The 16,773-nt window shown below is 38.3% G+C and overlaps 1 protein-coding gene across 1 annotated transcript in view; it reads left to right on the top strand.

Moving 5' to 3' along the window:
- LOC121640653 (receptor-type tyrosine-protein phosphatase delta-like) overlaps window positions 1–16,773 on the top strand; it is a 113,616-nt gene that overhangs the window by 84,048 nt on the left and 12,795 nt on the right. The window contains exons 22-29 of the mRNA XM_041986456.1: window positions 1,676–1,885; window positions 2,891–3,051; window positions 4,951–4,962; window positions 5,536–5,648; window positions 7,486–7,527; window positions 8,123–8,220; window positions 11,419–11,542; window positions 16,311–16,486. Coding sequence (XP_041842390.1) covers window positions 1,676–1,885; window positions 2,891–3,051; window positions 4,951–4,962; window positions 5,536–5,648; window positions 7,486–7,527; window positions 8,123–8,220; window positions 11,419–11,542; window positions 16,311–16,486 — 936 coding nt within the window. The remainder of the gene's footprint in view (window positions 1–1,675; window positions 1,886–2,890; window positions 3,052–4,950; window positions 4,963–5,535; window positions 5,649–7,485; window positions 7,528–8,122; window positions 8,221–11,418; window positions 11,543–16,310; window positions 16,487–16,773) is intronic.

The following is a 16,773-nucleotide window of genomic DNA, read 5'->3' as shown; positions in this document are numbered from 1 at the left end:
TAAACAGAGGCTGCATATTTATTTTCACAAAACTGGAAAAAATAAGTTGAGGCACTTAAGTGGGCTGGAGACACACAAGATGAGGCTTACTGATTGACATAAATAGCTACAGAGAGACTGTTCATATGGAAATGAGAACATGAAGTAGCCATCAAGTGCACTGCAAACTCCAAACCCATCCCCACCTCCTCCTCCTCCTCTTTGTGTCTGCGGTAATTACCTGAAGAGCTGCATCGGGCCTTCATGTCTCTTCTCATTCGAGGCAAAGCTAGGCTACTGCATATGCACAGAACACTTGACAACTTTTATATTTAGCCAAGTGAGATAATTCTGGCGCGTTGCATGCATAACTAAACGTGAAGGCAAATGAAAGCTTTTATCACAATGTGCTTTAAGCTGTGATTACATTTCATGTATTCCTTTAGATGGAGTGTCCCAGACTAAAAGCTGATGGTCCTGCAAATCCAGTATGGCTTTTATTGTAGTTTCTCCCCTTGGAAAGTTTAAAAAATAGAAACTAATTTCTTTTCTGATTACAACCATATTTAAATTCTGGCAAATATTCGTGTAATGTGTACTGCAAATCAAATCAAATCTTTTTTTTTTTTTTTTTTTTTTTCAATACGGACCCTCCAAATATTTATTTCCATGATATAAACATTACAATATATCATGTCCAGGAGGATAAAAGAAAACACACAGTGTCTCATCCAGCATCGACTTTACAGCTCATACCCACAGGCCCATGTCGGTAGCCTTGACCGATTGCCCAAAAGTCACCCCTCTGTCAGAATTTATTTGTTTGTCAATATTGGCACTCACCTTTTCCCAACTTTTCCCAAGGGCAGCTAGATTTAGCCGTGTTGACAGGAGAAATGATTGAAGACATTATCGGGCAGCACCAACAGCCCCGCAGCCAAAACAAAGCACACACAAGAACACACACACTCCTAATGTGAATGACAGTCACATACAGCACATACACACAATCGCCATGCACATGAGTCAGAGATATGCATTCAGACACTGAAACAACTAACCAGGCTTGATTAGCATAATTATCATCCATGCTTTGTACTAGAAATTTGAAGTCTGATGATACAGACTCATATAAAGGGCACAGTGCCTCTTTCAGCCTCTGAGAATTATTATTATTGACAGCTGGGAGATGGAAGGTGGGGAAATTACTTACCCAAGTAAATTCTAAAGAAGTAAAAATATATATATAAAATAAATGGATAGAAAATGCATAACTGCATACTTATCAAATACTGCAAAATTCTCCCCCAGATTCTATTTGTCGACACATTTAGGCAGAAAGCCTTTTGATTGTATCAACAAGAAAAAAAATGATTGAGCTATGTAAGTTTTGAATTAAACCAGTCTCTTTCTTTGTGTTTGAAGCTGTTGGATAATCCTCAGCTGTTTTATATGCTGGAAATCCACACAATCTTTTAATCTTAGAATCTTTTGTAGTCTAAAAACAGATTAAATAAGTCATTGATCTTTTCTGTAATGTTCCGCTTTTTGCAATCAGCATTTTCAGCTCAGTAATAATAAAAAAAAAAATGTTAAAAAGATGTACGATTCAGTTAATTGTGGATATGTTTTCATCTGTGTACTGGAATATGTCTCTGTATGTTATCAACTGTCTGTCTCTTACTCCTCCCTGTAGCTGCTGAAGGAGATAAACCAAACAAGCAGAAGCCTTCGGTTCCAGCGACACGCAGAACCCAAAACCTATATTGCAGCTTACTTCAAAGACCTGCCCAAAGAATTCACCCTGGGAGACGGCAAGGTCTATGGGGAGTTTGAAAACAAGAAACTCCAGAACGGCCAGGAATACATCTTCTTTGTGCTTGCTGTTCTGGAAATGTCTGAAAACGTATGTTGTCTTTTTCTCGTTTTTTTTACTGTATAATCTCATTTATATCAATTATGTTTAGGTTCCTCTTGCTTGTCTGCAGTTTTCCATGCAAGTGATTTTAAGTGTTCAATCCACTTCATCTGCACTGAGGGTTGAATTTGCCTCTGGTCAGATGTGTTACTCTGAGCACTTGTGAGGCTTTGTTTAAGAAAAAAACTTAAAGCAGCAGCAGGCCCAAGAAGCTCAGCCTTGCTGCTTCAGGGAGACAAACCCCTTCAGACCTTAGCCGATCGCCAGAACTCCTCGATAACAGAGCTCTTCTTTAATTGCATCCTACGTGTGGTCCACCTTATCTTTGCTGCTGCAGCTAGTGTGTGTGTGTGTGTGTATATGTATGCATGTGTATGTCTGGATGAAAGACCAGAAAGCCACATGATTAGGTAGCTGCAGGCGAGATGATGGATTTGATGAGCTCCAGGGTCTATAGTGCTGCTTCACACTCTCTTCACTAACCCCGAGTTCAGGTAGAGCAAAAACGATAATGATGGAAGAAGGCAAATCTCTAATTTGCCCACTGAGGCATACATTTTCTTCCCACAAGACCATTTTTTAATATATTCGCTTAGAATATAAAAAGACTCAATCAAGGGTCTGTGTATAGGAAAGTTATAGAAGATCATTTGGATTGGTCAAACTGCAGCTTTACAAAAAAATTACACACAGGAAAAGTTAAAATTGGCCTAATTTGTATTGTTGGTCATGCAGTCCCCCCCCCCACCATTTACTCTTCAAGTGTGAATTGGACTGCTGCTTTGTATGTCTATAGCCCCCCAAATAGAGGTTTGCGTAACAGATTGGGTGGAAGTGTTTGATAGATCTATTTCAAAGTGACAATTTCCTACATATGATAAAAGAAGTCATGGGTAGATAAATAGCAGGGATGCACTGTGGATTCCAATATAAGTAGGACGTTTCCTGTTTCATGGTTAATTTTCACCACTGATTTTCCCTTTTCCTACTCAGATCATGTATGCCACCAGCCCATACTCTGACCCAGTGGTTTCAGCTGACATAGACCCCCAGCCAATCATCGATGAGGAGGAAGGCCTCATCTGGGTAGTGGGTCCTGTGCTAGCGGTTGTCTTCATCATATGCATCGTCATTGCCATCCTCCTTTATAAGAGGTGAGAAAATTAAATATTGTTGCTAAAGAAATGCAAAGGAATCCACCTTGAAAGAATCAACTGTGTTAACACTCTCCAAAGCAAAAAAAAAAAAAGGGACAATGCAAGAGATTTGTTGGGCTCTATATTTTACTTATTTTGCTTATGTAAATTTAAAATTCAAGTAGCGTATGGTTTGTCAGTATTTTTATGATATTTAAATTCAAAAAGCCAAATCACAAATTAGCATGTTCAGATTCTGACACCAAAGTTAAGATTTTAACTTAAAATCTGAGGCACACTGATCCTCATATTAACTATGACCCTCACTCTCAGTGATACACATACTTTAAATCTTGCATAAGTAACTCCAAACATGCAGCTACCCAAGCTGTCAAGCCATCAAGCGCAGGCGCCCACAATCCTTTACAGTCAAGTCCGCTGACTGCAAGTTAATCAGACACATCCCTCCACACATTGACAAACTGGCTTACCACTGTAGCAAACACTTGCTGCAGTGAATCAAAACGAATCAAAACGGCTTTTTTTTTTTTTTTTTTTAATCTCAAACCCCCTAGTGGTAGTCAGAGCCCGGACTGTCACTGCTCATCAGTCAAGCGTGGGAGGGAAGAGCTTTGACTATCTGCTGCTTGTCACTGCGTGTGTGTGTGCAGCTTTAGAAAGACCCTGGGGTCTGGGCTTGCTTCCCAGCCATCCCAACCCCTCCCCTTTCACCATTACCCATTCCACGTGGGAACTCAGTTTCAGATCCCCACTTTGACCTTAAGCTTGCCTCCTGTTTTGCTAGGACATGTAAAGCTTACAAACATGCATTTACATATCTTCATTTATGTATTACAGCTTTTGCTACCTTGTCTCTATTCTCTCTTTACATTAGGCAAATTTTCTGCAGAGCTCATTCAATCAAATGTCCAGACATAAGCAGAAATTCATAGTAGTCCTCAAGGTGTAGTTTTAGAAGGTGAGATTAGTAACTGAAGACTCAGCAGAAGCTAAAATCAGTTACAGTGCTAATACTTAGGAATGTATATATCAGTTGCATTAAAGTTATATGTACAGCTTTATTCTGGCTCTTGCTTAAACCTTTTTGTCCTTCATTAAACTTTGAATAATAAGAAGATGAATTTAAAATGATCCAAGACTGCATACATGGTAGACTTAATGGTTTCTATTTGTGGCAGGCAGTTACACTCGTTACATATTAGGGAGCATTCAGTGCATAACCAAGAAGTATTTTTCCTGTTAAGGAAAGAAAACGACCATGTTTTGTTAAGTTCTAAGAAAGAACCAATGGATAACCATGTCAAAAACTAACATTAATCAGAGTAAACTGTTCTTTATTGGTATGCTACATGGACAGTGAAAAAGTAAGGTCATATTTGCTGCCAGACCAACATTTTTTTTTCTCTAAAGAAGCATTAATTTTGCTGCTGCATATGCTTAATTCATACACATTCAATAAAGAACATGATCTGACGTCGCTTGCATTTACAATAACTCATACAAGAATCTCAAACATGCATAATTTGTGAGTTCAATAAATGCGGCAGTCGAAGGCAGGGGAAGACAGATACAGCAATTAGGAGTCAAGAGATGACTTTTATGCATGAACAATAAGCAATCAGCTGAAACTACTTAAAGTAACAGAGTTACAATGTACAAATCCTGGTTGCACCTGGGAATCTGTAGTATTGGAAACAAAAAACCCCAAGGCTGCATAATTGAACATAATCCCTGAAGTGAAGCGTAACTAATCTTAGCAAAACTAAGATACGACAGCATTGTTTGTTTCTTATATAGCAAGCCATTTGGTTTCTGGAATTCTCAATAATATAAAGCTACAAATCTCACTATCTAATGTTGTGTTAATATTTCTTTTCTTGCTGACCAATGGAGCAGCAAACCAGACAGGTAAGAGTGACAAAGTAGTTTCAAAGAGAAAAAACGTGTTTGTAGAACTTAAACAACATGCTGTGTAAAAGTGATCAAAGCTAATTGCATAATACTAAAAAAAGGATAGCTATAATTAAAAAGGACTGGAGCACGTAAGAAATCTGATAATCTATTAAATTTTTCCTGAGGGAAACCATAACCATACAGAAAACCTATACATTACAATATATGAAGTAAGCTTATAGTAAACATACAAAGTAATAAGACCACTTTACAATATTATACATACTGAAAGATGCTCTAAGTAAAGCTTTCAGTCTTCAAAAGATCTTTGCATCTGACAGAATCACTGAAAAGTGAACATTAAGCTTCACTTAGGTGGCATTTAATGGCTAACAGCTATTGTTCTGCATGCCATTATACTAGAAAGTGATGTTTAGTCCATGCCCTGTAGTACCATCACCTGCTTAATTACATATCTGCCTTTATTATTCATGAGACAAGACAGGGTTTGAGGCTGCACAATAACAATTATGAGTTTCAAGCACCAAATGGTACATTTTCTCATCAAAACTTCCATTTGTTCTACAGAAAAAGAACAGAATCTGAAGCCAGAAAAGGTAGTCTACCCAACAGCAAGGAAATGCCGCTTCATCATCCAACTGATCCCGTTGAGCTCCGACGTCTGAACTTCCAAACACCTGGTAAGGGTTCTGAATGAAGCTAAAAGCATTTGTGTTGCTGCGAATCTAAGACTGAATGTATATTCTGGATTAGTGATTCACTGATTGCTTGTTTGAAGGGAAAAAATTACATTATCAACATGATATAACTCATTGTCCCTTGATTTGCTGATACAATATAGAAAAATCCTCATCACCTTCACAATGAGATTGGCACTACACAAGACAACAATTTGTAGAGAGACAGCAGACAGGTGCTTGGAGGAGGCAGAGAGGGTAAAAACTGACACCCTCTTCCCTGGAGACACCTCATAGTGGAAAGAGGCAGGAATGCAAGCTTGACACTTCCATGGCATATGTTATCTTCATCTGCACCTGGGTTATCCAGGTCATCACAACTTGTCATGCTTACTCAGAATAGCAAAGACCTGTTTGGATGACACAGTGCTGTTTAAAGTCACAGGATGCTGTACTGCAGAAAGTGAGGGAAATGCAAAATGTTTTTTTTTTTTTTTTTTTTATTCTACATAAAATCCAAAGAAAATGGAGACACTGGTGGTGGACGTTGACTTTTACTGCTGCAGTGACCGATCAGTGACCTCAGTCCTACCTAAGCCTTTTCATTTGACCGTTTCTCATCTTGAGAAATTATTAGATTCACAGTTTATTGTAAAAAATTGCAGTATGCATCTTTACCCCCAGCCTGACTGAGAGCAGACCATCTAAACTGCCTTTTGACTTCCTCTGGCATTGGCCAGTTTAGTACAGGTGTTTAAAGACTGCCAATAATGTAATATCAAAGCCATATTTTTCAGACTACTCCAGAGAATGAAATTATGCCCGCAGGCTCATTTTTACAAAAAGATTATGCATATTTATGAAAGCTCTTCAATGATTTTAGAACCATTATAGACTTTCTCATCCAAGCAGAGGGGTATTTTTCCTTTTGGTTCAGAGTGATCTCAGCCATCTTTCCACTATTTTTGCTCACCTACGGAGCCATCATCTTCCTCCCCCAAAAGCCTTTATAAGAGCTTGTAAAAAGGACCCAACTTCTTTTTTTTTTTTTTCTTTATCATCAGACCACTTTATGTCAAGTCCTGATGTGCTTCTACATTAGACCACCTCTCTTTCCCCCTCCGTTCCTTTCACCTCTTTATCACCTCATTGGACATTTTCATCTTAAGGATGCTTGAATGATGGCATGTCAGAAAAAGGAACTTTCATTGTACCCCCATGGTGAAAATGGATTTTGAGTAGTGGGCTGCAATAGAAACAGGCTTTGCCGTCTTTCAGAGAGATGCAAGAGTGAGTGGGAAAACAGCACAGCTTCCATTAGCTAATGCCCACTTGTGCCAGAAACCAACATCAAACATCACCTCAGTGTTGTACGGAACGCCTGTCACTGAGTTTGTGCGTCAAAATGGTGCATAACTTCTGCACAAACACAAAAACAATCTTTCCTTAATCTTTACCTAACCCAGCGCTCAACCATATTCTTTATTCAGTCATGTTAAGTGTTCATTGTTAAATTAAACCTATCAACAGGCTGAAGTCTAATCCAGCACACCACGTCATCACCCTTTGGTTAAAGTTAAAATCACATATCTTTCAGCTCATAAACAAAACTTCATGTTGCTTGAATTTTAATAGCTTCCAAAGCTTTTTCTTTTTTTCCTGTTTCCATGAAATAAGCGTAATGACATGAGTTGTATGTTACTAATGAATGTCCCATTTAATCATTCAGCTGTTTCTTATCACATTTAGATTTCTTTTAGTTTCTTTTGTCAAGAAAAGTAGTCTTCACATTGCTTTTACATTTGCAATGTAGTTAATTCCACCGCCGTTTCCTTCACAGGTTCAGGTGCGCCCAGTTACCCCAGTAACCTCCATTTGTCAAGTTAGTTGGTCTCGATTATGCATTTGACACAACTTGTATTTGTTTTGTTTTCTTTTTCCAGCTTAAATTCGCTCCTTTCTTTCTTGTCTTTCTTTTTTTTTTTCTTGCCAAGTCTTGTATTCCCATCTGCATCTAATCCATCTGGTGTTAATGCCATCACAGGAGGCGGAGTTTGAAATGACAGCCTGAAAACATGTCATCACTCAAAGCAGACATCAACAGCTGGCCTAACATTCAATGTCTTTTTGTTTGTTTGATGGGATGTTTGTGTCTGTGTCTTACTGTCATGCTAACTATCCACTATGGCGTTCTGTGTGAATAACATTCTTCTCTCTTAATAGGGAGAGGCCCAGTGGGGGGGTGGGGGAGGGTGTCAAGTTTGCTCGATGACTTCTCATTGGCTTCTGTGTCCATATTCCCTCTATAAGCATGGTCACTGCTTTGAGTGAACAAACTAGCCTAACAAGATCCACACTTTTCCATTCCCCCCTGTTATAACCACATGCTGCTTCTCTAATGGTTTACTGTTTGCTTGTGCTTGGGTGATGCCATTTTTAAACTCTGGTCACTAACTTTCAGCCCGTCTGATTGACAGGTATGGCCAGCCACCCTCCCATCCCCGTCATGGACTTTGCAGATCATCTAGAGCACCTAAAAGCCAACGACAACCTCAAGTTTTCCCAAGAATATGAGGTGAGTGTCAAAAACATCAAATTATTAATGACGCATCTTGATTTACCTGCTGTTAAGAAAGTGAAAGCACTATATAATGTCATGTTTTTTCTTTATTATTATTGTTATTATTATTATTATTCTTACCTTCATTTCTAAAAGCTTTGATCTGATAGCATGTACTTTCCTTTTCACACGATGCTTCCAGTGTGGCTTCTATCTGAAGAACATTGGCCACACTTCCGTAATCAATGCATTCACCAGAAAATGAGATGAGATTTAAAATCATCCTTTTTGTCTATTTCCAAAGCAGGCTCTCACTCAGGTGTAAATAATACCATTAATAATGGCTGCATTCCATTTCCTGTGCCAGGACCCTGCTATTATGCCTACTGGCTCACTGACATGACTTCCTGAGAAACATGAATGGATAACAGGGCAATACCTATGTTGTCAGTAACACCTGTGCTTTTCTAGCTTGACAAGTGTAGGCTATTAAAATACCTAAACTGCAGGCAATAACTTTTTTTTAAAATTCGAAATTATATAGATATTCAGTACAGCCTTACTGTAAGATATTAAATAAGTTCTATGGACTATGGTTTTTCAACATATCATGTATGGCAACTATACCTTGATATATATATATATATATATATATATATATATATTAATTAATTAATTAATTAATTTTTTTTTTACAAATCTGAGCAGGACTCATTCAGAAAAAAAAAGAAATAGCCCACATTAGAACTATTTGTACTGTATGTATGTTATAGTATTTCCTGACTGTCCCTGTAGGAAACCAGTCACATGTCCTGAATCTATTGATTCCAACAGAAGAGGTTAAAGTGAAAAGACTTTGCCTGACTCTTTTTTTCCAGCCTCTGAGGGGAAATTTTGACCTGTATTACTTAAGCCACAAATCTACTAAATTGTTAGACTTTAAAGTGGTGTCTTTACCAGTTATCCAGGAACAAGACTGGCCTGTATATAATCTAGATATATGGACCATTTTTTCAGAACATTTGCTTCTAGCTGTCTTGACTCAAAGTAAGTTATCAGATTTTCAACCAGAGACTTTGTCAAGCAGTGTTTCCAAAAGTTAAGGGATCCTCCAAAACAGTAAAGTTGAATAAAGTTGATTTCATGCTTGGTGTGTCACCAAAATGTTACGCATTTCAAAGCCACACTGCTGAACTTTGGTGAATTTTTGCACACTGGTGTGGTGAAGGCTAATTTGGCATCCATCTTGCATCCTGTCTCTTTTCTTAGCACTCTACAGCCAGTAAAAGCCAGACAGATGCTTACTCTTGTTCCATCTATCCTTTCCCATATAGCAGCACAGCTACTTTGATGAACTTATACTTGCAGAACACATACAGAGCCTGAAAAACTATGCTAACAAGAGATCTTCTCTTTGTGAGAATAGGAGCCCCTTCTTTGCCCATTTCTCTGTGCAGGTCCTTCAGCCGCTCCAAAATCTATGAGGTCACCATATTGGTGCCTGCCAAGCTGCCCAATCATTACTGCAGCTTAAGTACCTTTCAGTTCCAATTTCATACTGCCTACTTGAGAGCAGTGGAAAGCAATTTTCTAAGAACAATGAAATAAAGACTTTTATTATGAGCAATGTTGCAATCCACTGACATATTTTGATAAAATGTCATGCTTAACCAGTGGTTTGTCATCCATGTATTGCTGTTTGATTTATTTATGTTGATAAATAAGTCAGTGCAGAGCTACATTAAGTTTAGATGCTTTTAAGAACCTCTTAATATTAAATTCTATGAAATTATATCTCTCATACCTTTATATTTTCCCCAATGTGGTACTGTATTATATAGTTCATTTATCAGTAATGAGGGACCATTATCAGTCCATGCCTTAGAAAGCTGAGAGAAGGTTTTGGATATCAAACTAAACTAGTCTCAAGTGTGGTGTTCCACTATGTTCCATAAAGTTCTGTTAATCATGCAAGAAAGCATGAAAGAACACCATAATTTCCTTTGTGACCAATTGAAAATACAAGCTTTTTTTTGTGCATATCCTCATTTATAATGTATGGTATGGTCATTTCATGCCAATTAATATTGTTCATGCAGCACTTTAAAGTAAAAATATTCACATGAAAGTCAAATTTCTGCAGACTATAAGTCAACTTTCATTCCAGTGTCTGCTACGAATCCACAGAAATGACTAAGCAGAATAAATTCTATTAAAATCAAACACTACATATCTGTATGAGACTATCCATCTACATATATATCTGCTTACACTCAAAGAAAAATTATTTCCTTTCGACTCAGTAATCTCATGGACTTTTGCACAAAGGATATTTAATGGCCATTTTTTACTTACCAGCGGATCCTGTTAAAACATTTCACATTGTGATGGAAAAAAAAAACAAGATTATGCTGATGCCAAACCATTTCCCTGACACCTTGGACAGTTAAAGTACTGCATGATACGTTTGTTGAGCAGTAAACTTTGATTCTAATTATATTTTATCTTATTACATTTCCTTTTATATATATATAATGAAAATGTCATGACTAATTGAGAGTTTATGCTATGGTTTTGTGCTTAAATTAGTTAACAGTATTTATGCTTAAGCCAAAACAGTATTAATGTTAGAGCAGGGATTATTCCATAAAGTAATATTTGAGCTATTTTTTACAGGCCTTTCTGCTTCACTGTTTTGTGCACTGGAGGAGGTATAACAGCACCACTAAAATCAATATTATGCATAACTGTAGCACATAATGTATATTTTCAGCCTTTGCTCTCCTGCAAATGTGCCATTAGGCACATACTATAATAGCTTGCAGGGCCAACTCAAACATCAGACAAACATGGCTAAAATATTTAGCAGTGCTTTTACCTTTATAAAGCCCTTTCTTCAGACCTTGGTAATCCAAAACCTGGTAAAAGTCTAAATGCACATAACTTTCAATGAGCTTAAAATTTCCAAGCACCCTCTGAAGGAGCTGAATTAAACATCAGTAAAATACAATAGATCAGACTTATATTTACAATTGCTCGATATTGAAAGGCATGTCTCAATAAGTCCTCTAATGGAGAAAACTTCAGTGTTGAAATTTTATTTTAGCAAGGAAGTTTTTTAATAAAGGTTTCAATATAGAAAATCATCACTGTATTAATGTAAGAATGTCTTGTTTTTTTGTTTTGTTTGTTTGTTTGTTTGTTTTGTTTTAGTCCATTGACCCTGGTCAACAGTTTACATGGGAGCACTCCAACCTGGAAGTCAACAAACCAAAGAACAGATATGCCAACGTGATTGCCTACGACCACTCCAGAGTCTTACTCACTGCCATCGATGGTATGCCACCCACCAACATCTTCCTCTTCCTAACTGTTGCATTGATCCTACTGTTACAAATATGTCTTCAAAACCTCAAGAGGGGAGCCATGCTGTTCTTTTGGATTATATTCATGCTCAGAAATGACTTTTGATAGCTTTGGCGTTGCAAAGATAGATATAACATGAGGGGAAAAAAGCATGTTTCTCCTTTAAATGAGAATCGAGCTAAGTATTCACCTACAATTAGGAATGCAATACAAGTACAGGGCTACAAACAGTTTAGTTTATAATATAAATTATATTTCTTGCTCTTGGGTAGGTGCTAGGGTAGGTGTCTCCTTTTTTGCTACCTATAAAAATTAAGTAATCCCTTCTTGCTAAAAGAATTTCATTTGGTTGCACTACAATGAAAGTCACATTTTCACCTCCAATTTTTACTTTCACAATGTCACACAAGCCCATTGTAGAACAGTGTTGCATGATCTTTCAGTGCATTAAATATGTGTTGCACACCACAGCTTTTAATAATTGTAAGGGCATTATGAAATAACCTTTCAAAGTACTAACTCCTTTACCCATTTATGATTAAACAAAATTGCACTTACACACAGAGCTATTAATTAACCATTTCTATTGAACTGCTCCCATGGAGGGTGATGGAAAATAAACAAAGTAGTAAATGGATAATGTGACAATAACAGATAGATAAAGACTTGGAGAGCCTTTTCTGTGGGCTCTCAGAAATAGCGCACAGCTTGAGTGTTGATGGAGATCCATTAGCCAGCCAACACATCTGTACAACCACACTGGAGCCTTTGTGCAGTTGAATTGAGTAGTTTTCTGCCAGAGGGACATAAGGGACACCCTCTTTTCCTTCTAAAGCTTTATCAAAGCCTTCTGGTAAGTAGTGTACCCATTGTTTACTTTGAGTTCTTTGAATAAAAAGGGATTTGGGATTTGACATAGTTTTCACCAGAAGAATCTCTGGCAAACAGGCACCTTGATACTAAAGTACATTTATAGACTTAAATGCAGTGACATCACTGAATTTTCTCAACTTCATCTATCTTAAATAATTCCCGTAAACTTTGTGTACCTTTAATTTGACTAATTGGTTTATAATTTTGGCATATCAACTTGGAACATGAAAGATGCACAAAGCCATTTTTGTATCTATCTATCTATCTATCTATCTATCTATCTATCTATCTATCTATCTATATCTCTCTCTCTCATTCTCTCTCTCTCTCTCTCTATATATATATATATATATATATATGTATATATATATATATATATATACACATTGCTCAAAAAAATAAAAGGAACACTAAAATAATACATCCTAGATCTGAATGAATGAAATATTCTTATTAAATACTTTGTTCTTTACATAGTTGAATGTGCTGACAACAAAATCACACAAAAATCATCAATGAAAATCAAATTTATTAACCTATTGAGGTCTGGATTTGGAGTCACACTCAAAATTAAAGTGGAAAAACACACTACAGGCTGGTCCAACTTTGATGTAATGTCCTTAAAACAAGTCAAAATGAGGCTCAGTAGTGTGTGTGGCCTCCACGTGCCTGTATGACCTCCCTACAACGCCTGGGCATGCTCCTGATGAGGTGGCGGATGGTCTATTGATGGATCTCCTCCCAGACCTGGACTAAAGCATACGGCAACTCCTGGACAGACTGTGGTGCAATGTGGCATTGGTGGATGGAGTGAGACATGATGTCCCAGATGTGTGCAATTGGATTCAGGTCTGGGGAACGGGCGGGCCAGTCCATAGCATCAATGCCTTCGTCTTGCAGGAATTGCTGACACACATGAGGTCTAGCATTGTCTTGCATTAGGAGGAACACAGGGCCAACCGCACCAGCATATGATCTCACAAGGGGTCTGAGGATCTCATCTCGGTACCTAATGGCAGTCAGGTTACCTCTGGCAAGCACATGGAGGGTTTTTCATCTTTTTCATCTGTTAATAGCACAGGGCGCCAGTGGCGAATTTGCCAGTCTTGGTGTTCTCTGGCAAATGCCAAACATCCTGCACGGTGTTGGGCTGTAAGCACAACCCCCACCTGTGGACATCGGGTCCTCATACCACCCTCATGGAGTCTGTTTCTGACCGTTTGAGCAGACGCATGCACATTTGTGGTCTGCTGGAGGTCATTTAGCAGGGCTCTGGCAGTGCTCCTCCTGTTCCTCCTTGCACAAAGGCGGAGGTAGCGGTCTTGCTGCTGGGTTGTTGCCCTCCTACGGCCTCTTCCACGTCTCCTGATGTACTGGCCTGTCTCCTGGTAGCGCCTCCATGCTCTGGACACTGCGCTAACAGACACAGCAAACCTTCTTGCCACAGCTTGCATTGGTGTGCCATCCTGGATGAGCTGCACTACCTGAGCCACTTGTGTGGGTTGTGTACTCCGTTTCATGCTACCACTAGAGTGAAAGCACCGCCAGCATTCAAAAGTGACCAAAACATCAGCCAGAAAGCTTAGGAACTGAGAAGTGGTCTGTGGTCACCACCTGCAGAAACACTCCTTTATTGGGGGTGTCTTGCTAATTACCTATAATTTCCACCTTTTGTCAATTCCATTTGCACAACAGCATGTGAAATTGATTGTCAATCAGTGTTGCTTCCTAAGTGGACAGTTTGATTTCACAGAAGTGTGATTGTCTTGGAGTTACATTGTGTTGTTTAAGTGTTCCCTTTATTTTTTATTTATTTATTTATTTATTTTTACTGCAAGCCAGTGCATACAAGTATTTTGTGTTAACTGATCTTTCCTTGGGTAATATCAGATGTCCAACGGTCAGTAAATTCTGCATGTCATGTACTTCTTTATGTTGTTCTGCATCATCTCTTACCATTGTTCTAGATTAAGATGAAGAATTACAGCACATCTACATGGTGATAATGTCTGTCTTAAAACCACCAGATGTTGACAAATAAAGTTAAACAGCTGATATTGATGAAGAAACTCTGATAAAACTGATGATCTGGCCAAAAACACAAAGATCCCATTTGTGTCCCCCTTTTCCTGGCCAGTTCTCTTGCTTTGGGGTAAATATGTGCTGGTATGTACCATGAACTGCCTTCTCACCCGAACAGTAAACAAATGCTAGAAGAGAGACAGTACTGGCGTCAGAAAAGCCCATCAGCCGTCATGATTCCCGGAAAAACAGGAGACCAAGAGGAGGAGCAGACTAAGAGAAGAACAGAGAGCCACTAGACCAGCCACGTTTGTGCACAACACAGGGGGGAAAAAAAAAAAAGTCTGGGTGTGGAACCCTCTCAACACGAAAAGTGTGGGTGTTAAAACACCATCATCCTCCACGCGGGCAACGCCCATGTGTTGTTCCATCAATGTTCTTTTTATTCTTAAATCCATCTTTTCCAGCTTACCGCTAGATGCCTTCATGTCCCGCATAACGAATGGAGCTTGCTATGCCATGCATGTGTTGATTGTGTTAAAAAAATCAACGCTGTTAATTACAAAAATTTAGTTACCACTGTTAACATGTTATTTTTGACAGCCCTGATGTTTATGTGTTAAGTAAGAAAGCTGCCCTTATATTAGCTATTTTCGAAAATTTAGGCTCCTAACAGTCTATGAAGAAATGTTTAAAATCAACAAAACTCTACAAATCATCATCCTAACCATTTTACATCCCGGAAGCGCTCAGCATCTTCTTTGAGATTCCTTTGTCTTTCTCTGTTGAAGACTGAATAGCAAGCAACCCTGCAGAAAAAGCTATGTTTATTTCTTAATAGCCATTATGACTTAGAAAATGGAAAAAATTGTCTAAATCCTGAGTGACAGAAGGAATAAAAGAAAACCATTTTGCAAATGTGCATTTAACAACTTGCCTCGTTCTCATTAAACCATAGTCATGTCTCTTTTTTTTGCTTGTTCTTTTCAAACTGAAAACACACTCGGCTTAATTGTACTTATCCCTTGTCCATCACAGAAATGCACAGCTGCTTGGTTGTGTGGACAACTTCAACAGCAGAATGCGAGGGTGGGGAGGAGAAATAATGTGGGAGGGTTCTTTTAATGTGTTCTTATTCCATTTTCCTTCCTTTTTTCTGTTGAATAAGTTACCTGGGAGTAAAAGGGAGTCTGAAGGAGAGGAGGGGGTAGAGGAAGCAGTCAGAGTGAGGGGATTCTTTGAAACGTGGCGCCCATGCAGATGAGACTTATCTTGGCCGACCATGTGTGCACGGAGCCCCTAAACTGCCAGTCCTAAAGCATTGACTAGCTGTCAGCTCTGTCTCTTTGCCTGGATTCGAAAAGGCTGCTGTGCCTTTCATTTAATATAAGCAAAGGAAAGAGGGAGTGAGGGGAGCCGGGGAAAAATTGTTTTCCTAGTTTCTTGTTGGTTTGTTTTTCTGTGTGTGAGACCAAGCTTTATCTGTTTTGTTGGTTGCAGATATGGAATGAGGGGGAAAAAACTGTTGATTTAAATATGTTGTTGATAGCATATACAAATCCCTTTGGGACTATAACATTGCCTCCAAAAGTGATGGATTTTGCTATATTTCTTACAGAAACATTGCTTTTACAGACATCTTTTTAGGAAGCACAATGAAGGGTGAAATATGGTGTTATCTAGGCACTCTGACAAGAGTCTGACATTATTACCAATAAACTGGGGGGAAAAGACTTTGAAAACTTAAGAAGGTGCCCAAAGAATATATTGTGCTTAATTTTTACATGCTAAAATCAATCTAACTTAAGAATTTTTCTCTCCTCTGAATATTTTTCTCTTTTAAGGTATCCCTGGTAGTGACTATATTAATGCCAACTACATAGATGGCTACAGAAAGCAGAATGCATATATTGCCACCCAAGGAGCTCTGCCAGAGACATTTGGAGAGTTCTGGAGGATGATCTGGGAGCAGAGGAGTGCTGTCATTGTCATGATGACCAAACTGGAGGAGAGATCCAGGGTAAGGGTCCAATTTTTTTTTTTGTTAGCTTTGCACACTCATTTTCCATTCTATGCTGATATGTAATTCCAACATAAATTCTTTGGTAAAGACAGATATTTTTATTTATTTATTTTTTTATATCTGACATGTTTATCCTATACAAGAACCCAATAGACGTTCCATCAACCAGTCTCTCACTTCTGAATTGTTTGAACTAATTAGCAGCTCGACTTACTTTACCTACCTTCTAATGCTGAAGATACAGGATTACAATCAGCAATAAAGACAGAGACTCTTAAGCCACT

Source organism: Melanotaenia boesemani, chromosome 5 (genome assembly GCF_017639745.1).
Source record: "Melanotaenia boesemani isolate fMelBoe1 chromosome 5, fMelBoe1.pri, whole genome shotgun sequence".
NCBI classification, from domain to species: Eukaryota; Metazoa; Chordata; class Actinopteri; order Atheriniformes; family Melanotaeniidae; genus Melanotaenia; species Melanotaenia boesemani.
This window is presented reverse-complemented; position numbering and strand designations above follow the sequence as displayed.